General features: G+C 36.8%; 2 protein-coding genes across 6 annotated transcripts in view; one reads left to right on the plus strand and one right to left on the minus strand.

Moving 5' to 3' along the window:
* Window positions 1–11,159, plus strand: part of Ankrd22 (ankyrin repeat domain 22) — a 32,344-nt gene extending 21,185 nt beyond the window's left edge. For both annotated transcript variants that reach the window (XM_020170940.2, XM_020170939.2), the window contains exons 3-6: window positions 4,396–4,503; window positions 7,104–7,181; window positions 9,730–9,828; window positions 10,090–11,159. In XM_020170940.2, the coding sequence (XP_020026529.2) occupies window positions 4,396–4,503; window positions 7,104–7,181; window positions 9,730–9,828; window positions 10,090–10,167 (363 nt within the window). In that variant the 3' untranslated portion in view covers window positions 10,168–11,159. The remainder of the gene's footprint in view (window positions 1–4,395; window positions 4,504–7,103; window positions 7,182–9,729; window positions 9,829–10,089) is intronic.
* Window positions 11,062–22,134, minus strand: part of Lipm (lipase family member M) — a 33,716-nt gene continuing 22,643 nt past the window's right edge. For 3 of the 4 annotated variants that reach the window (XM_074078817.1, XM_074078815.1, XM_020170943.2), the window contains 6 exons: window positions 21,560–21,669; window positions 18,483–18,619; window positions 18,008–18,154; window positions 14,828–14,899; window positions 14,042–14,113; window positions 11,062–12,852 (listed from right to left, as the gene is read on the minus strand). In XM_074078817.1, coding sequence (XP_073934918.1) covers window positions 12,583–12,852; window positions 14,042–14,113; window positions 14,828–14,899; window positions 18,008–18,154; window positions 18,483–18,619; window positions 21,560–21,669 — 808 coding nt within the window. In that variant the 3' untranslated portion in view covers window positions 11,062–12,582. The remainder of the gene's footprint in view (window positions 12,853–14,041; window positions 14,114–14,827; window positions 14,900–18,007; window positions 18,155–18,482; window positions 18,620–21,559; window positions 21,670–22,134) is intronic. The other variant, XM_074078814.1, reaches the window with a different exon arrangement.

Below are 22,134 nucleotides of genomic sequence, written 5' to 3' on the forward strand. Positions count from 1 at the left end.
TTTGGAGAGACTGACATATTTTAAGGATGTTTTATTAGACAAAAGTCAAAACATAACACAGTTCAACCAGCAAGCATGTATTGTGATTAATACATTGCCTTTGAGCTTCTGTAGAGGAAGAAAATGGTTCAATCATTTGGCTGCATGGAGTTTCTTTCTTTTCCTCCCTATCCTCTTTATCCCCTTCCCCTCCTCTCCTGTTCCTTCTCTTCACTATTACAGAAATAACAGGGAAATTTTCCTGGAAACTATAGGATACTTGTAGAATGAAAGCATGCTACTGAGAAATTTGCTGAGGAAAAATGAGCTCATGAACCAGAGGCTACTTGAAGTAACACAGAAAGTATAAAGCATGTGTTTAAAGACACATTAGCTGCCTTAGAATGTTCAGTCTCAAGGAAGAGCAGCACACGTGTATCTTACTGTGACCATCTTTGCAGTTCTTCCAAACATTTAGTATTTGAATTGTAATAAAGGCAACATTCAAACAGACTGTGTAAATATTCAGTCATTTTTTGCAATAATTATGACTATTCTGTACCAGATCATGTGTCTTCATTGAGAAAAACAGGCAGCATGGCCCCATTTGCCTCTTCCAAATCAATGCAAAGACCAATTTATTCAGATTAATGTTATCAGAAAGTTAATCACTATTGGACTTTCTTGCTCATGCTTACTATTTTTTATTTTCTGTTTGGATGGGAATTTTTCTTTTCTTTTACATTGTACTGTGTCATACCTCTAGCCCTAGCTGAGTTTAGAAGCAAGTCATGCCTGTGCTGAATCTAATCAATAAACAACTCAGTAGAGAGTGACAGGATCTCCCTAAAATGCAGCTGAGGAACCAGATGTGTAGAGAGTTGTGGCAAGGGGCCCTGGTGGAAGTCTGTGGGTTCCTGGCCTCTTTCAAGAGGCCTGTTCATAAGGAAGCTGAGGGAGGGAAATGTTTGATAAGTCAGGGACAGGGCTGGGTAGGCACTCTTTTTTTTTTTTGGCAGGGCTGGGGCTCGAACTCGAGCCTCATGCTTGCTCTACCTCTTGAGTCATTCCTCCAGTCCTGTTTTTGTGTTGGATATTTTTGAGATAGGGTCTTATGAAGTATTTGCCTGGGCTGGCTTCAAACCTTGAGTCTCCTATTTTCTGTCTCCTGAGTAGCTAGGATTCTGAGTAGGCCCTCTTACCTCTGCTTTGCAAAGGCAAACCTGAGCCAGACCCAGGGGATCCTGTGGTATCATGAAAAGGACTTTAGTGCATACTTTGGATTAATAGTGATTTTTATCAGAAGCAGCTTTTTCTCCTTTTATATATTTTAATGGCATTTTTATGTTTTTATTTTCTCAAATATTAGTCTTTGTACATTACTAATTTGAACCAAGGACTTTCACATTTCGTGTGTGTTTATGAATTACTTTTATTTTTTTAAATTTTTTTTATTTTTCTTTTATTATTCATATGTGCATACAAGGCTTGGGTCATTTCTCCCCCCTGCTCCCACCCCCTCCCTTACCACCCACTCTGTCCTCTCCCTCTCCCCCCACCCCCTCAATACCCAGCCGAAACTATTTTGCCCTTATTTCTAATTTTGTTGTAGAGAGAGTACAAGCAATAATAGAAAGGAGCAAGGGTTTTTGCTGGTTGAGATAAGGATAGCTATACAAGGCATTGACTCACATTGATTTCCTGTGCGTGGGTGTTACCTTCTAGGTTAATTCTTTTTGATCTAATCTTTTTTCTAGTTCCTGGTCCCCTTTTCCTATTGGCCTCAGTTGCTTTTAAGGTATCTGCTTTAGTTTCTCTGTGTTAAGGGCAACAAATGCTAGCTAGTTTTTTAGGTGTCTTACCTATCCTCACCCCTTCCTTGTGTGCTCTCGCTTTTATCATGTGTTCAAAGTCCAATCCCATTGTTGTGTTTGCCCTTGATCTAATGTCCACGTATGAGAGAGAACATACGATTTTTGGTCTTTTGGGCCAGGCTAACCTCACTCAGAATGATGTTCTCCAATTCCATCCATTTACCAGCGAATGATAACATTTCATTCTTCTTTATGGCTGCATAAAATTCCATTGTGTATAGATACCACATTTTCTTAATCCATTCATCAGTGGTGGGGCATCATGGCTGTTTCCATAACTTGGCTATTGTGAATAGTGCCGCAATAAACATGAGTGTGCAGGTGCCTCTGGAGTAACCTGTGTCACAGTCTTTTGGGTATATCCCCAAGAGTGGTATTGCTGGATCAAATGGTAGATCAATGTCTAGCTTTTTAAGTAGCCTCCAAATTTTTTTCCAGAGTGGTTGTACTAGTTTACATTCCCACCAACAGTGTAAGAGGGTTTCTTTTTCCCTGCATCCTCGCCAACACCTGTTGGTGGTGGTATATGAATTACTTTTAAAAGTACTGAAGCATTTGCAAGTAAATGGATGGAACTGGAGAACATCATCTTAAGTGAAGTTAGCCAGGCTCAGAAAACCAAAAATTGTATGTTCTCCCTCATATGCGGACTTTAGATCTAAAACAAATGCAGTAATATTATTAGACTTGGGTCATATGTTAAGGGGAGAACACATACAGGAGGAATAGGGGAAGGTAAGAAACCCAAAACTTGAAAGTGTTTGATGTCCCCACTGCAGAGAAGCTAATACAGTAACCTTAAAATGAAAGTGGTCAATATGGGAAAGTGACAGGAAGTAGTGAAGAGGTCAGGTAGAGATGAATCAATTTGTATTGTAATTCACTTGTGCATGGAAACAATGCTAGGAATCTCTCTGTATAGCTATCCTTATCTCAACTAGCAAAAACGCTTTGTCTTTCTTATTATTGCTTATGTTTTCTCTTCAACAATCCTCAACAAAATTGGAGAAAAGGGCAGAACAGGTTCTGCCTGGAAGCGAGGAGGGTGTAGGGGACACGGAGGGTATAGGGGGGAGGGGCAGGAGGGAGAAATAACCCAAACAATGTATGCACATATAAATAAATGAATAAAGAAAAAAATAAAACTTTCAAAAAAACCCCAAAAGTACTAAAGCAAACAAAGTCCTTAAAAACAAGTAAACAAAAGCTCTGCTGGTAATTCAGAAGCACATGCCTATACAAAACATTAAAACATTGATTGGGTCTATGGAAAGCAAGTTGATTGGAAATTAAAACATAAACATGCTCTACTCCCCTTTTTTGTCTGTCAACTGACCAAGATGAGAAAAGAAAATTAAATGTTGACAAGGAAGTTTGAATTATTATCATCTAAGCATCAATACCTTTCGTTCCATGAATTCTACTTTTAGAAACTTAGGCTTAAGACAAATTGAGAGTTGTGGACAAAGTTTTGTGAGTGAGAATGTCAGGCAATATTCTTTATAAAAATGAAAATTGAAAGCTTGGGATGTCCAATAGATATGGTAATTAAATTTGAGTAACTCCATTTGGCAGAAAGCCATGCAGCCATTTCAATTATATACTTAAAAATGTTGAATATCATTAAAACTGCACACAATCTAAATGTGCATCTGTAAGCTGAAAAAATGAAAGCTATGATTTTAACTATACAATATGGTACTACATTTTAAAATACCACATCTATGCATTTAGAATGACCTGAAGAAAATACAAAATGTCATAGTTAGTTCTGGACTGTACGATAATGGGTAATTCTAAATTCTGTTATTACACTATTGTTTAATTTCCAAAAACTACAGATAAGACAAATACCTTGATATTTAGAAAACAATATGTTCTTACTGAAGAACAGTGTCCCCCTCAAGAGGAAACTAGTCTCTCTTTTCTTCCTTCGTTTCCTTTTCTTTTTATTGATTTTGCATTAGATTTATTTGTGCATGTTTCTACCCCTTTTTGGTTATGAGGTCCTGAGTATTCACAATCCCTATTACTTTGAAAAGCTAAAGTCCATCACCTGATAAATATTGCCATGTTTAGAGAACTAAATTATTTGCATTCTTCAAGCATTGGCTGTATGCATGAGGGACCATAGAGAAATTGCCTTGTGGTTAAGATTTTCCTATAAACAAGCCTCACAATAGACAATCATCCACTGTAGATGATTAAAGAATAACCAGAGCTTTTCATACTAAGTTCAGTCCTATGTTCAAATTTCAGTATACTTTTTCCCTCAAAAACTAAAATGAGTGTGAGGATCCAACCTTTGATGGTTTGTAAAATGTTCATTCATCTCTGTTGTTATTAGTCCTTCCCCATTTTTTCCTTTGGACTGGACTGTTCAATATTCTTGTCAAAAGAAACCTGAGCTCATTAATCAGACATACACCACAAAAAGAGGTGTTATGAGGACCTTAAAAATAAAAGCCATCAACTAAACTTTTTGATATAGAAATCTGAAAATGTGAATTTTGAAATAAAGAATCCTTTTCTTAATTTGTAGAAAGAGAGAACCTGCTTGCATTATGCTGTGAAGAAAAGATTTACCTTCTTTGATTACCTACTCATTGTTCTTTTAATGCCTGTCCTGCTTATTGGGTATTTCCTGATGGTGAGTACATTTATTAGGGTAAAGGGCAAATGTGTAGGAGAGTGAGGGTGTGACTCACAAGTTTTCCCAGGCAGTGGGATGTTGTACACAGTAAGAGAATAAGCCCTGATTTTTACAGGCAGTACTTGTCTGATGATGGCATTATATCCCCATGAACCTTTCATAATATAAAATTATAATAAGCAAAAAATGCCCAGCAACCCAGTCCACTGTAGAGTATTGGTTGTTGACACCCATGATCAGGTAGGTGACTGAGAGTTACAGCTCACTGCAACTGCCCAGCACCAGGAGAAACTATCAAACTACGTATCACTGACTTTTGAATGTCTGTTGCTTTCCCATCATCACAAAGCTGAAAAATTCTAAATTGAGTCATTGAGTTGAACCATCTGCATTCCAAAACAGATATTTCCCATATACATGCAATGCTACCATTAAAGTAAAGTGAAAGGTAGCAAAAGTAGTTAACCAATGATAAATCAATCTGTGCAAGGTTTACTTAGAAAAATAATGCAATTTTGACTAAGAATCATCTGAAAAAAGCACAAAAATCCTGACCATTAAAAAAGTCCTCTTTCTACTATGTTTTTAATTGTTTTGTAGGAGGAGTTTATGTTTTTGTACATCTTTCTCTGAGTTTCTGATTATTAAGGACTCATTCTGGGGTGAGTTAGGTGAGCCCAAGGAATTTGCATCTGGAAGTTGACAAACACAGGAGAATCAGATGTCTGTCTTTCACCTTGATGAATTGAATCATACTTGCATGGGCCATTGGCAGGACAGTGTTTTTGAATAAAGAAATTAGTTGGTATAAAGATGGAGTCATATTATGAGAAGAAGATGGAACATGAGGTTTCTTTTTTCTTGTTTCTTTTTGTTTTTTTGTTTTCTTCAAATAGAGTGACAGGTCTGCACTGACTCATTTTTTTTTCCAGTCTGGTTCCCCTTGAAGCCAGTTCCACATTTGAGAGATGAGTCAATAAATGCATAATTTTCTCCAGTTAAATGTCCCCCCCTCCTTTTTACAGGGAATAGACCATGGACATTAGTTGTTCCTGTTAATAGAAGCTCCAGTACATTCTGACAGATGGAAATATTATCTCCTTGGATCCTTAAATATTAAAGAATTTGAGGAAATCTACTTAAACATCATGTTGGTTTTGATATATGAAGTATTAGGAAAACTTCAATTTACTAATAAACATATAATCTGTGTATATCCTTGAAGATTTCTTGAAAAACTCACTGTGTATTTAGCATATATCATTTGAATATTTGTAATTTTGAAGCAGAAGGAATGTATCATTCATTTTCAAATCTTTTTAGAGGTTCTGAAGAAAAATACCATGACTGACTAGCAAGGCTCATGTAAGATTTGTTGACATACAACTCTGCTTTCTAAGATGGTCCAATATTTAGAAGCTGGAGGCATAAACAAAAATACTAACTACAATCAGTATTTGGAGTAGCCTGGCTTCAATTACACTTTACACTATTTATTAATGGGATCTGAAATTATAAATTTGCACCGAATAAAGAATAATCAACATGTAAGGGAGAAAATAAGAAAGAATCAAGTCACTTCAGAGAAGGGCAGGAGGAGAAAAATGATTAAGAATGTAACACAGAAGAGAAGCATATGGAAAGAAGACATCTGGGTTGAACTTTAGATGATGAAGGGGTCAAATGCCATGAGCATGTCACTTTGCTTTCTCAAGTGACCTGCTGTGGGGGGAGACTCTAACTGTTGTGTGGTGTGAATCTTAAGAGACTAGAAAGGAAAAGTGAATTTCTGAGGATCCCTAATTCACTTCATTTGTTCACTCCTTCATCATTTCTTTGTCATAGTCTACTCTGTGTCAGACACTGTGCTTGGTGTTAGAGACACAATGAGGAACCCAATAGACACAGTTCTTGCCTCATGAAAATACAGCATGGTAGGGAGAGTAATTAATCAGCTGGCTCAAATGCATATGAAATCACCATGAAGCAGTTGATACAGAGAGGTGACTGGTGTTATGAGAGCCTAGAATAAAGGTATTTTCCTGGTCAGGATTTTTAGAAAAAGCCAGAGATTTGAAGCTTGGGCTGAGATATGAAAGATGAATTTTCTAGGCAAAGAAGGGAGGGAAGCTTCCAGATAGAACCAACATTTTGTGCAATGGCTTAGCAAAAGACCAGTGTACGTAAGGCAGGGTGAGCTAGGAGGTGTAGTGTGAGAAAAGGCCAAGCCACATGCTCTAGACAGGACACACTGAAGAATTTAGATTTGTGCTGAGAGCAATGGGAAAGTATGAAGAGTTTTGAGTCAGGAAGGGAACTAGGAACTAGGTCCCATCCTCAGAAGGTTGTGGTTGGTCTGGGGTGGAGCTTGAGAATGGGTATTTTGAACAAGTTCTTGGGTGTTGAGGCTGCTATTCAAGAGCACACTCTGAGTAGTATGGCTTTAATTGATGTTGGAGATGGGAGAAATTTTAAGAAATATGCATAACTTCACAGGAATGTTGGGATTAAAATGAAGCCTATTGACTAAAGTAGTCAGACACAAGATGGAGAAAATGTTTGTAAAACAAACTGTCTTATACTTGCCTTTTTAATAGGTATCAAAGACAAAGCAGAATGAATATCTTGTACGAATGCTCCTTGGTGCTGGTGTTGAAGTTAATGCTACGGACTGTGTAAGTTTGCATGTTTAGTCATTTTGAAATAATGTCCAAAGTGGCATTAGTAGATAGTGTACTTATCATCTACACAGCTGCTTGCTTTATTTTACATTTAGTTTTCTTTTCTTTTTTACTCACTGCCAGTCAGGCAACTTTGAGCTTATTTATATACTTCTACTAAGCTTGTAAGAATAACATCTTTATTGATTATAGGACATTTTAAAGATAACTGGCTTTGACATCAGTGAAAAATTAAGGAAAATGAACTTCTGATAACAAAATACTAAGTAGTTAGGAAGCAGAAGTCCGAATGCTTATATGAAACCTAATGTTATCATATAAGTGGATTTGGACAAGCTGTAAATTTATTTGACTCTTAGTTTCCTCATTTGTAAAATGGAGATATTGATAGTGAGTATCTTATAGAGTGGATTCATGTAAAGCTTGGCTTTTAAGTAAGTGCTCACTGGATGTTAACAGCTGCTGCTGCAGTCAAGGTCTCAACTACAGAGACCTCATCTATTTATTTATTTATTTATTTATTTTTTGGCACTACTGGGGTTTGCACTCAGGGCCTCTCTCTTGCTACCAAGTGCTCTGCTAATTGAACATGACATGTCCCCAGGCATTTTTGCTTTAATTTATTTTTCAGTATAGCCATCCTCCTACCTACGTTTCCTGTGTAGCTGGGATTACTGGTGTGTGCCATAATACCCGCATTGAAAGATTCCCTTTTACAAATGAGAGGCAAATCAGGATAAAGGTCAGAGAAAAATCCTAGTACTGATAACAGGAGCAGTATCAGCTAACTTCTTCCTGTAGGAAATGTGAGGTTTTTGTTTTCACCTTTTACCTTTGACCCATGTACTCATTTTTCTGTCTTAAATACACACAACAGGTCAAAAGTATATTTTTATGGCAGTTAATTTCTTACATTAATTCCAGTGTTTTATTGAAAAAAATAATCTGAAATGTGATTCTATAACAACCATCCTATTTGTGATGCTTAACTTCTCTGTGTATTACAGTAGTAGAGAATGTGTCTCATCCCCATTTCTATTAATTATTTTAGTGATTGTTATTTGAGTCATGTTTAACTGAAGGCAGGTGTGTATGTGTGTGTGAGAGAGAGCGAGAAAGAAACAGAGAAAGAGAAGCAAAGACAGAGAGATAGAGCAAGAAAAGTTTATGAAATGCAAGGCTTCATTTTATTTCAAATAGAATTTTCGTACTAATTTGTACAGATTACTTCTATGTACATTATTCCCTTAATCATCTTTGAAATTTATTAAGAGACTATCAAAAGTTAAATAAAAGATTTTTGAAGGTTTTTCTTGATCTTTTCATTTAAATTTAAAAAACTTAAAAGTTATGTCTGTGACCAAAATTTCTCTAGGATATTTTTCTGGCTATTTGTGTTGATATCTGTCTCTAGGTAGAGATGTTACATTCCTATGCACACACATATGCATGTGTACACACACAGAATCCACCATCTGAATCTTGTGACTCATATTCTAACTGTAAATGATGCAGTGTTTTGTGTTTTTGGTTAAGTAAACTCTATTTCATATGGAAACATTCAGATTCAGATCTTCCATTCATCATGCCATTGCTCAATAAGAATAAGTGATTAAATCATTATTTCCTTCAATCTTTGAAAAATTTCCGGGGGAAATGATCCAGAATTAATACTGTTAGTGTTGATGGTTAAGGATATTATTTCCCCTCTTACTAAAACCATGGTTTTTTTGGTTGCTTTTTTAAAGGCAAAATTTTAAGCACAAATTCTCAGCTATACTTTTTTTGACCTGTATTATGTTTTAAATTGGTTGTAACAGAGTATAACCACTATTTTATAATATATAATATGAATTACAACAAAGTGTGGACTTCTTTGCAAACTGCAATGACATGCTTACCTGCCTTTTTCAGACAGGTGGGGACAGGGTGGGAGCAGTGACTCAAGCTGTAATTCTAGCTACTTGGGAGGTGAAGATTGGGAAGATCACTGAGGCCCACCCAGACAGAGAAGTTTGACCGACCTCATCTCAACCAATAGCTGGGCATGGTGGTGCATGTCTGTCATCCCAGTTACTGTGGGGAAGCAAAAATAGGAAGATTGCAGTGCAGGCTGGTCTAGGCATAAAGCAAGACCTTATGTCAAAAATAACAAATGAAAAAAGGTCTAGCAGAGAGGCTCAAATGGTAGCAACTTGAGCCTGTGGAAACACTTTAAGGGAAAGATGGTAAAATGATCAAGGTGATGATTGCTCAGACATATAGAATTCTAAAAAGAGAGCTTGGTGTAATTCAGCATCAGATTTTTATAGGTTGCATTCTGTAGTTTGGAACAGAACATGAGAAAGGGGAAGATATCTGTGGCTTATGGGATATTGATGTACTTATTGAGTACATTTTTAGTATAAGAAGTACAGTGGCTCATGGATGGTTTGCAGACACTTTTGCTTAGTTATACACTACTAAACGTGAACAACCACGAGAGAGGTCATATGCTGGAGAGCCTCACTGATGTGCTGCAACCTTGGGCTTTGTGTTTCAGTATGGCTGCACAGCTTTACATTATGCTTGCAGAATGAAAAACCAGACTCTCATCCCTCTCCTCCTGGAAGCGCATGCAGACCCCAGGATAAAGGATAAGGTAAGGATCTGGGAACCATGGTCTAAGGTCCTCCTAGAAGCATAAACTTCTCATGTAGGCCTTGTGTTGAAGCAAGTTCATTGTCCCTACTGACAATAATTAGTTGTTCTCATTAAAAAACAAAGTTACTCATTACTTTTAGAACTGAATGACATAGAAAGCCCTTGCCAAGTTTGAGTTAGTCAAAACTGTTTGCTAGAGCTTTATCATTGCCATTGGACTCTATTGTAAGTAAATAATTATATTTTTTTTCCTTTTCAGCAAGGTGAGAGCCCACTGGATATTGCACAGAAACTAAAATTTTCCCAGATTGAATTAATGCTAAGGAAGACATCATAATCCTATGACCTCACAGAGACAGAGACACAGCTAAAAGTCTGGATTTTATCTCCATCTTGGAGACTCACTTTATAGGGATAATGATGGCTGCCATGGTTAATGGTTTTGAAAGCTATGTGTTTATAATGATTTTTACTCAATGGAGTTCACCATGGCCACAATCCTTCTAGGGGAATCAACGAAGTTGTGGGAGTCTCTGCTTCTGTCACAAACTGATGTTTCAAACTTAGTTTCTCCTGGAGAAGAAGATCAGAGTTACCTGAGATAGTATTCCTTCTTCTCAGTGTGTCATGCTTATAAGGAGCCTGTCAGTCATACTAATGTCTTAGGAGACAACTTTTCCTCTCAGGTGACTCTAAGTACTAAGGAAGAATCAAAGTATCTACATTTATATAGAAGGGTATGCAGTAGAGATTCCAATGTAAATATTCCTGTGATGAAATAACTTCAATAAAAGTATGCATCAATTGTCAGCAATGAGCAGATTGTTTACACCATAGAAACTGGCAAATGTTACAAAGCAGTTTTGTTTGTTTGCTTGCTTGTTTTCAGAGAGCTGGTTTATCAGCTTGCCATTCTACATTTTGGTATCAGTTTTCAAGTAAAAACTACTTTGGTCTGAGCAAGTCATGTAGCTATCAAAATGTCTGTTCAGAATTATCCTCGTGGGTTTAAGAGTGTAGCTTGTTGGTACAGTGCGCTTATCATACTCAAGGCCATGGGTTTGATTGCCAACACCAAAAATAAATAAACTGATGTGTAACATTTATGATCCTCTTGTACATATAAGGTGAACACAGCATGTTATTGTTGTTTATTTATTTTATTGTGTTTTGGGGGTGCTGTGTTTGAACCAGGGCCTAACATATGGTAAGCATTTGCTCCATCCCTATATTGCCAAGTCCAGTTTGGTTTGCTTTTATTGATGCAATTTAAAATGTGCTTGTAACGTATTTGAATAAAGAACTTCTTCACAAAATAGAGAACTATAATGAGGTTGTATCTACTTTACATTTCTAAGTGAGAAATGATAAATACAAAAATATCTGTTTTACTTCCTTTGCAAATGAGACTGACTGGAAATAAAAATACTTTAAAAATATGATTGAATTTTGAAAATCAAGGCTGACTCAGGCATGGCTGTAGTATAGACTAAGCCGTGCTACGGATACAATGCTGTAACAATAAACTCTAAGAATGAAAGATTTACTTTTCCTTGAATAAAACAAAGGTATAATAAAAATCAAATCTGGAAATGCTAATAGAACTCTGTGCAGGCTTTGAGGGAAGTAGTAATTTGTATAGATTCTGAAGTCTTTAGTGTCTGTAAATAAAATTTTAAAAATCCATTAGCATTAGACTGAGTTTCCAGGTGACTCTGGGCCACAAAAATATGAGGAACTTTACACAGTAGTATACCTTCAACAGTATTCTTTCAATATATACAGAGTACCTTTGACTTGGTTTCAGAATAGATTTTGCAAAATATTACTCAGATAATTCCCCACTGTCATCTTTGAAACTGTGAAAATTGAACAATTTTCTAGAGAAATAAATCTAGATTTATGTGTAAGTTGGGGGATTCTCTAATAATAACTTTGTTGAGATCTAAGAATAAAATATATGACAATTATGTCATTATACTCATGACATTGTAAAATTTTCTTCCTAGCTTTTAATATTTGGAGGTAGAAAATTGGGTAGCAGGTCTCCTAGCAACAGGCTGTAAACAAGACTAGAATCTAGGTACTGACATTTGCATACACAGTATCTGCAACCCATAATGCATTTACTGGAAAACTCATAAACATCCCACAAAATTACCTTCTCTGATATCCAGCCATAAAATTGGCCTTATTCTGAGTCAATTTAACATTTATCTCATCCATAGCACACATTGATTTTATTGTCGCTAAAGCATTTTGGCTTCCTGAGGTAGGGTCCTGTCTCCATAGTTAATAAGATGGAAATGTCCAGCTTATTTTGTTCAAGCCAACAATCCAGAGAGGTATGAACTCAATGTCTGTCCCAGTTGTCATTTTACCTTAGTGCTCCAAAAATAAGGCTTACAGAACAATATAAATGTTTAAGGGAAGTTTCCCCAAATGATGTAGTGAGTGTCTCCATATTTTCTGTTGTCAAGTAAAATCTATCTTTCAAGATGATAGAAGATATCACAGCACAGGAATCCTGTGTTCACCAAGTTAGTTTAGTTTAACAAACTGAAAAGAAATGCATATCTCAGTTTTAGTTCCAAATGCAGAAATCTGAAAGAATGTCTACTAGATCTCTTTCCTCTCTTCCACTGATAGGGTAGGTTTCTACTTCTGAAAATCCCTCTCAAAAATCCTCTACTCATGACCCTAGCCCCACGTTCCAAGAAACTGTTTCTACAAGATGTCAATAACAGAAGCTTTATAATGTGGCCTTGCAGGTTCCCTGGGTCAGGTTGGTGTCCTCCTCTTTCATCAGATGTATGATTTCGTTGTACACACGGTGAGGAGCATCCAACCCCCAGATGAAATCCACATGGGCCCATTCAGGAATGTTCTTGTGGTAGATGAGGTTGGTCACTTCAGAGAGTAGTGTCTTCACGTCTTCTGGGTTTGAAAGCCAGTCCTGACCTCCTGACCACATTGCTGTTGGGACTGTCATATCTTGAACTTTGTACTTTACAGGAGTTGGCTAGAAAAAAAAATAGTTTTAACTCTAAATAATATTTGGACTTGCAAACTTATAATTTACATTTCAAGTAAACATAATAAGGATGCCCTGTGGTGGTGGTGAAAGGTGCATGGGTGTTGGAGTTACACTCCTCACTTTAAAGTAAGTTATTTGACATGGTTGAGCATCAGTTCCTAGTAATAACTTACTAGATCACTTGACAAAACACATCTAGATAATGAAAGTTTGGAATTTTTTACAGAGTCAGTAATATTTTTTCTCATTGTACAGGTGAAAATATTGGACTAAAAGTCACATCTGGCTTTTTATATTTTTTTCTGTTTTTTTCCATTACTATTTTCCAGTGCCTAGTCTGCATGCATCACTTTCTCTAGAACTCAGTCCACTAGATGCTGATAAATTAAAACCATTTTAGAACAGGAATACTTTCTCTAAAGGCATATTGTAGAAAACAGTGAAGAAGGATCTAAAAAAGAGAAGTGGATAAATATGATTGAGAGGTTTTTATCCATGGGTAACTACACATTCAGTCCAGTGTTCTAGCATTTTATATCTAGGTGATGTGTGGCAATGGATGTCAAGTACAATATGCACAGCACTGGCTACATATTTTGTAAAATAATGTAACTATTTCTTTTGTATTATGAACTTGTACATCACACATTCATTAAAAGTGTGATCAAGAAGAATTCTTAAGGATTATTTAATCCAATATTTTTTGTCTTAAAGAAAATGAGTTCTGGCAAATTGAAGTAGCCTACCCACTGTCACACAAATTTTTGGTGCAAAGGCAAAACTAATACAAAAATCCTCACCATTTCATGTTCTTTTCACTGTTCCACACTGTCACCACTCCCATTTGTCTGTTCTGATCCTAAAAGGAAGTTTCTGGTACCTATAATAGGCTACACTTATTTCTGGACTAAGTCTACCTTCTCTTGTTCCTGAGAAGCCCACTGCCTCGCTACAAGGCAGCCTTAACAAAACAGGCCTCCTACTCCATCAGAGAAGCAGAGAGGCCTCTTGCTAATCTACTTTTTCATTTTCAAATAAAGTTAAACACTAACTGTAATTTTCTGCTTAACTTCTTATATTTTATTTTGATTCCTAGAATCACCTGTTACTATAATGTCCTCCTCACACATTTCCAAAAGATATATTTTCAGTAGATGGTATTTGACTTTCTTACCTGATTGCATTTCTCCAAATTTTTGGTCTCACTCCCCCAGTCAAATGCACGGAGTTCCCCAGAACTCACTGCCTAAAAGGAGAGAAAACTTGCACGGTGTTCAAAGTTGGAGGGGTGGTGGAAATGTGCCTATCACATGTGCAATTATTAGGGAAGCAGAGACTAAAGCTCTGTTTTCCCATTCCATATTGGGATAATTTTTAGAAAATTGTAAATGCAACAATTAAGCTCTTTCAGGAAGAAAGAGTACAGAAACCTTCGACCATCACATAATACACGCCAGGAAGTACATCTCATTGTAATCTATGTGGATGGGTATTTGGCACAATTCCAGAGACACAATGGAGAAGTGCTCCCTGAAGTTGTGCAATGTGACCAAATTTCATTCAACTCAGAATTTTGAAGAGTGTAGCAAAAAGGACCTCTATAAAACTCTCTCTGGGCAATGAGGCACCCTTATCTTTTTTGTTCCTACTTGACCATGCTGCTAGAAGAGCCAGAAAGGAGAATGTAGAAATGTAATTTCCTCTAAGCATGTCTTTGAGGTGGCTAGAGATGGAGACAGGACTCACTTAGACCACCCTACTTTTAAGATGCACTAAAGATATTCTTAAGCTGCTCTTGTCATTTCTTTCCATCTCCTAAAAAGTTTCAATGATCTATATCAAGGTCACAGTTGAAACATCATTTACCTGATTGCATTTGTTCTTGGCATAAACACAAACACTTGGAGTTTTTTACTATTTCAGACAAAAGGTGCAAGGATTACAAATTCTGCATTCCTACCTGGCTCCAGTGTAGAATATTTTGCACAGATGTTCCAGCAGGAGTATGGGCAACATATACATTTGCTCGGCTCTGTAACAAAGCATGAATGGTTTGTGGGACATGGGAAAACTCTCAAAACATTCACCTTGTCAAGACCAAATATCCAGGGTGTCAGACTAAGAAAAGGGAATATCATAAAATTATTAGTAATTATCTATGAAACAGTAATGCACACATGCTCATAGATTTCTAGGAACCTATATTATTCATCTGAGAGTGTTTCAATCTTCAATCTCTAGGACTGCAAAAATAAATATATAACTCAATACCCAACTTGAAAACTATACTACAGAACAATAAGAATAAAAACAGCATACTATTGGCACAATAACAGACATGAAGACCAAGGGATTCAGACATAAACCCACACAGATACAGCCAACTGATATTTGACAAAGGAGTCCAAACACGTAATGGAGAAGAAGCAGCCTCTTCCACAAATGTTGTTGGGAAAACTGGATATCCCTATATAGAAGACTGACACTTGATCCCTGTCTGTCACCCTGTACCAAAATCAGCTCAAAGTGAATCAAAGACCTTAATATAAGGCCTGAAACTCTGAAACAACTACAAGAAGATGTAGGAAATACAATGGAATAGATAGGCATAAAGAACAATTTCTTAAGCAAAACTCAAAAGGCTCAACATCTAAAAGAAGGAATGAACAAATGGGACTACATAAAAAATCTTCTTCTGTACAATCATGAGATTCAGGACTGTCCACAGAATGGGAGATAATCTTTGCCAGCTATTCATCTGGTAAGGGACTAATGCCCAGAATCTACCAGGAACTCAAAAAAAACCTCAACCTCCAAAGAATTAACATCCCAATGAAGAAATGGACACATGAATTAAACAGGGAATTCTCAAAGGAAGAGGTACAAATGGCCAGTAAATACATAAAGAAATGTTCAACTTCCCTGGTTATAAAAGAGATGCAAATGAAAACTACACTAAGATTTCATCTCACCCCATTTAGATTGGCCATATTCAAGGGAAAAAGCAATAACAAACGTTGGTGAGAATACGGTGAAACAGGAACCCTTATACATTGTTGGTGGGAATGCAAATTAGTACAACCATTATGAAAAGCCATATGGACACTTCTTAAAAAGCTAAGGATAGAATTGCCATATGATCTAGTGATACCACCCCTGCGCATCTACCCATGTAAGTCAGAATATAATAGACACCTGTACACCAATGTTCATAGCAGCACTGTTCACAGTAGCTAAACTATAGAAACAACCCAGATGCCCTACAACTGATGAATGGCTCAAGAAAAGGTGGTATATATATACACAATGGAGTTTTACTCAGTCATAAGGTTTGAAGGTAAATAGATGCAATTGGAGGACATCAGGTTAAGCAAAGTAAGCCAGCTCAGAAAGACAAAAGCCACATGTTTTCTCTCATACATTAAAGATAGATCCACATAAACATATACACAAAAACAAGCATGGTCATATACAAACTCATATATAGAACATTTTTGTAACAGTGGAACTACTTAATGAAACTCAGGCAAAGAGGGAAAGGAAAAAAGAATGAAAAAGCATCAACAATATCATAAAACATAACATCTGTGAAGGTAGAGGATATAAGAATATGTATTCAAAACTGTTGAATAATAGTGGGTGGTAAGTAAAAGGGGTAAGGGAAAGTAGTGGAAGGGGTTGAATGGACCAACATGAAGTATACTGACAGCACAGATACATTGAGAACCCCCTTGAACATTGAGTTAAATATTAATGATGAAAGACAGGACTATAAAATAGGTACAGTGTGGGGGGGTTACTTGTGGGAGGGGGGAGGGTGATTAAAGGAGATTAAGGTGAGAGTATATGGTTGATGGACTTCATATATGAAGTAGAACAAAGAAACCTCTTGGAACTGCTTCAAGTGCCGGGGGGAGGCTGTTAAGGGGGAAAGATGGTGGGGGTGATGTAACCAATGAACAATATATGCTTATTTGGAATTGTCACTATGAATCCCTCTGTACAACAAATATATCCTAATTTTAAAAAATGAAAAGATATATAAGATAATAAATAAATAAAAGACTTTGCTAGAGATATTTAGGAATTGGACCTAGTTCTGCTGTTTAATATTTAGGTGATTTGGGGCAAGTTACTTACCCTACTGAATCTCAGTAAAGTGGGGATATTGACAATACTTGTGTTAAGAAGAAAAACGTAGCGTGGCAGATAATAAGTATCTATCAAATGCTAGCTATAAGTGAAATAATTGATTTTAATTTTTTTCCTTTTATTTTATCATTTTTACATTTACTTAAATAATTGACTTTTAAAAAGAAAAAAAAAATTCAGGAACTAGAGATATTCCCCCATCAGCTAGGAGTGCTGCTAACAGACAGCCCTCCACTGTCAGCCTTCATTGGGGATCACCTAGCTACAGAGAGATGCCTGCCCAATGTATCTCTCAATACCAGTGTGGTCTGCATAAATTGACTGGTAGATGTGGGAGTATAAAGGTATAGCCCTCTCCTCCCAACTTTGGGCTAGTCTGAAGTGTCACTATATAGGATCAACTCTGACTTGCTGCTATTCAGTCTGACTTTTTCACCTACCAAGTTCTGTCCTCTTCCTTCTCTAGGTGGTATTCCAATAGCAAAATCATTCTGCATATTAATCTCCATCTCAGAGTAAGCATCTTGGGGAACCTATCCAGTAACACTTGCCAAATGGTAGTAGCTATGCTAAGCCAAATGAAACTCCCCAACTTTCCATCAATTAACTTAAATTACAAACCAAAGGGATCCAAGTGGAGGCAAGAGGTAAATGATGTGAGGTTTGTTATAGGAATATTTAGCCTGAAAAATAAATGTCTATTGACTTCTAGGTTCTAATCACTTTTTTCTATCTGATATTTTCCTGTGGGCTTTCAGATCTCTTCATCTATAATCTGTGAAGTTAATATCTAGCAATACCCTAATTTTAACCTTGCTTCAATCACTGAAAACTTTTCCAGCATTTCATTTTATCTTAGAAACTGGAAATTACTGGGTATCCATCATTTCTCTAAGTCTTCACTGGTATTGTCTCACCTTCAAGAAGGGAAGATTAATAACTCCCAGCTTCACTTAGGACAGTGGGAATTTACAAGGCTCCTACTTACCATGTTCATATTGTTAGTGTTAAATCCTCCCAGAAGTAATATGATATTACTACAAATTTGGTCAAGAATCATCTGGCCACAGAGGTAAATAACAAACTGTCTGAAAAATCTGGTTTGGTACAGAAATTCTTTTTTGCCAAATAATCCCTGTGAAAATATGAAATGAAATTGTAGTCATTACAGTATCATCAGAAAACATCACATTAGAAGTATATGTTTTAGGAAATTGAGCTGGAAGACTTTTTTTTAACTAAAGTAGATATTTTCATCAGTTTTCTTAATCTACTCTTTTTTATTGTTCTGCTGGGTGGGGGTACACTGTGGCATTTACAAAAGTTCTTACAATGTATCAAATTTATTATACCTGAATTTACCCCCTTCACCATTGTCCTATATCCTCCTTCCTCCCATTCCTGGAATAGTTTCAACAGGTCTCATTCTACACACACAAGGAATTATTTGAGGTGTCACATACCTTGATCATTATATCTGGCAGCAACAAAAATTTTGTTCCGGGGCTTTTTGCATATTTAACAGTGGCTATGGGGGCTAAAGCAAAATACATTTTTATTTTATGAGCCAGCTCTGGCATTGTAGAAAATGCAATAAAGCCTGTAAGAGAGAAAAATATATCAGCATGGGCACTGAATATCATAGTACTCATAAAAAGTGTATTTTAGTTCTGCCAAAATTCTTTTTTTAAAAGACATTTACCTATGTAGCTCAAGCTGGTCTCAAACTCACCTTCCAACGCTGGGATTTATAGATTTGTGCCATCATGCCTAGCTCTATCAAGATATTTTAATGATTATGTGTGATTGTGTCTTAATTCTTCTTTTATGAATTCATAAGCTCTTTGGGGGCAGGGAGGCAACAGGAAAAAACTCCTCTACACTTCCCATGACATCTGCTATATTTGCTTTCTCATATAATATTCTATTTGAATTAAATTATTGCACTTCCCTCATAAGTCAAGATTTGGGAACTTTTGACTTGCTCTCCTTAGCAGTATGTCTCTTTAGGCAAATTCTCCTTATTAAGAACTCCATGATTTACCACTAGAAGAATCTTATGCTCTCTTGCTCCTTCCTTCCTCCCACAATGGCATCTAATCTCATCATTTGCACTTTTGTCTCTAGGTCAAGCTAAACAATTTCAGTATAGACAAAACATTTCTGAAAAGGCCTGTGAACATTACAGAGGACCTAGAACCTCTTAATACTATCAAAAAATAAAGAAAGGAAAATGTGAAAGTTAGATTCCTTCTGTTTTCTAGAGAGCATCAGTTAAAAATGAGCCAAGCAATCTTGTGCCCTGATTTCTAACAGCCCTTGAACCACTAGAGCTCTTCATTGACAATTAAATTTCATTTTTGACATAATACCATTATGAGTAATAATCATAAGTGACTGCTGGAAGCGTTTTATAGGAAAAGAGCTCCTGGGAAAGTGATTAAAACCTAAGGAGTCCCAGTGAATTACATCATTTTCAACAGACACTGACAGTAACATTAAGATTAGACAAATAAGAAAGATGGGGGAGAATTAAACAAAAATAGTAAATTATTCTGCTGCACTTACCCATCTTTGGAGTCAGGTTAATCTTGTGCTGTACACTACATATGCTATTTGCTTAACAAAATTCAGTGATTAGAGACTCTGACCATATGTTATGTAGTCTTTGCTAGCCAGGTTTGCCATGAGTCTCAGCCTCTTTCCTTAGGATGTGTTTGCTGGGGCTGGATAGATTCGAACAATTTGATACATATGAAATTTCATAGAATATGTTGGATTTGCACATTCCCCTCCAATCGCAACTTCTTTTCCCTTGAAATTTCTCAGAAAAAGTACTTAGAGTACTTTATCTTTCTTACTGGCTTGAGGACAGAGGCTAAATGTAAGGAATTTAGAGAGAGGTAAAGCGGCCACTTCATTCCTTGAAGTTGAAAAGCTAGAAAAAAGGCAAACTCAGGACTTGATGATAATATTTAATCATCCCTACAAACTTTTGCAGAAGCAAATCACCTGGAAGGTCAGTATCTATGGCCAGAGAGACAGGATCGCCTACTGGGGTCTCAGAAATCAAATGACTAAAGACTGAAACCATGATGTATTATTGAATTAAGGGAACAACAAGAATTTTTTGACTTAACCAAAAGCTGACTGAGATTTCCACACTATTGGTCTGAATTTACAATATTTTCAGCATGATAATGGATTTTCTAGGTCATCTCTTTTTGGTTTTTGAAGGATTTGACTTAAGAATCTCCAGTAACTATGGAGGTAGCAGTAAGGCTCTTGTAGGAATTAAGGAATGTGTGCATACAATTCCCACTCAGATTACAGGCCTCATTGTACAGTTGTTATTTAGTATGTACCTGGAGTCCATGGGTACATGTCCTGGCTTAGTGGTTCACTATTAATACCTAGCTCTTTCACTAGTCCACAATTTATGCATCAGTAAAATAGGGATACAAATCTTTCCCACATATTCTGGTGTAGTGGTAAAGCAAAATGATACATATATAATAGCTGGCAGTTAGTAGGTGCACATAAAAGGCAACTATTATTATTGTGAAGACTAGGATGATATAAAGATGATATTAAACCACAGATACCAAATGCGACAAAACATTAAGCTGTTTTTAAAACTTCATCTTTCCATCATGAGGATAAGCCCTATCCTAGAAGCTAGACACAACTGACTCATTGAAGAATAAATATTACTTCTAATGAGTAATTGCTCACATTTCACCTTAGAAACCTATACACCAGCCTGAGCTCAGGGTTTAGTCTCAAGGTGAAGGTAAAGCATTCTCAGTCCCAGAGAGCCTTCTCCTCATGGTTCATGCTTTGACTCTAAGATCTTGCTTTCTTCTAAGTTAAGCCAAGCGTACTTTCCTTATTGGCTTTGATCTGATGTAGTGTCAGGATGGTCACAGTCTGCATCTCTCAGGGGAAGTGATCTATATCCCATAGGGGCCACCAATTAAAGTCTCTCAAATTCATCTCAAGCAAAAAGATATCAGCACATAATTTCAGACATTGGCATTACAGGAAAAGAGAAAGACTCAGTTCTGCTTATAATATGATGATAATGCTTTCTGCTTATTGACTGCTTACTCAGTGGCAGCTGCTGAACTCAAAGCTTCATTCACTGCACACATTTACTGAGTGCACAGTGTGCCAGAAATGTCTCTTAGAGCAAAATCTCCACCTTCACAGAGCTTACGTACACTCTCACGTTGAGTAATGATAATAGGTCTAAGCTGAGGAAACTGAGATCAGGATGGCTAAAGAAATTGCTCAAGGGTTTCAACCAAAAGGGTGTCAGAAACAGTATCTAAATCCACATTTGTGTGACTTCAAAGCCTTTGTTCTTTCTGTCATATCACTGGTCTCTGTCACTTCATTTCCTGTTTGCTTCGGCTCTTAGAGCCACTGAAGAGAAGGCCAGTTCTGAGAGGAAGGATTGGTGATTGACTCCAGGCAGAGCTTGTGCTACAGTTTCACTTTCTTTCCAAGTATACAAACCTACTTTTTTTGAACCTACCCATAGTGGTGCCCTGTGAATAGCCGACATAATAGATCTTTTCCTGGCCCGTTTTCTGCAAAATAAAGTTTATCACTGCAGGAAGGTCAAACCTAGCCATCTCATCATAACTACAAGGGGAAAAGACAAAGTTATATGAAAAGTTATAATCGGATACACACAGAACCATCCACACCCCCTCTCCACTCAGGGTTTACAAACAATCTCTTGATGTGTCAGTGCTGCTAACTTGTTACTGTGCCTCTCACAGCACTCTGGATGCACTTATTTCAAGCCTGGAGTGCATGGCTGTGTCTGGATCACAGGCTGTCAGCAAACTGCTGACACTAATAAGAATCAATAGTGAATATTTACTGAACACATGATCCACCTCGAGTGGAAGGGTCCTCTTACCATGTGAGCGGAGTGGCACAGGGCTACACAAATTTCTTTGTAAGAAAAATACTAAAGATGTCGCAGGAACACATCCCTGATGAAATATCAATAGATACTTTAACTAAAGACATTAAAAAACCTTTGGTAAAGCTGGATGCCATGGCTCATACCTATAATCCTAGCTACTCAGGAGGCAGAGA

Source organism: Castor canadensis, chromosome 7 (genome assembly GCF_047511655.1).
Source record: "Castor canadensis chromosome 7, mCasCan1.hap1v2, whole genome shotgun sequence".
Lineage (NCBI taxonomy): Eukaryota > Metazoa > Chordata > Mammalia > Rodentia > Castoridae > Castor > Castor canadensis.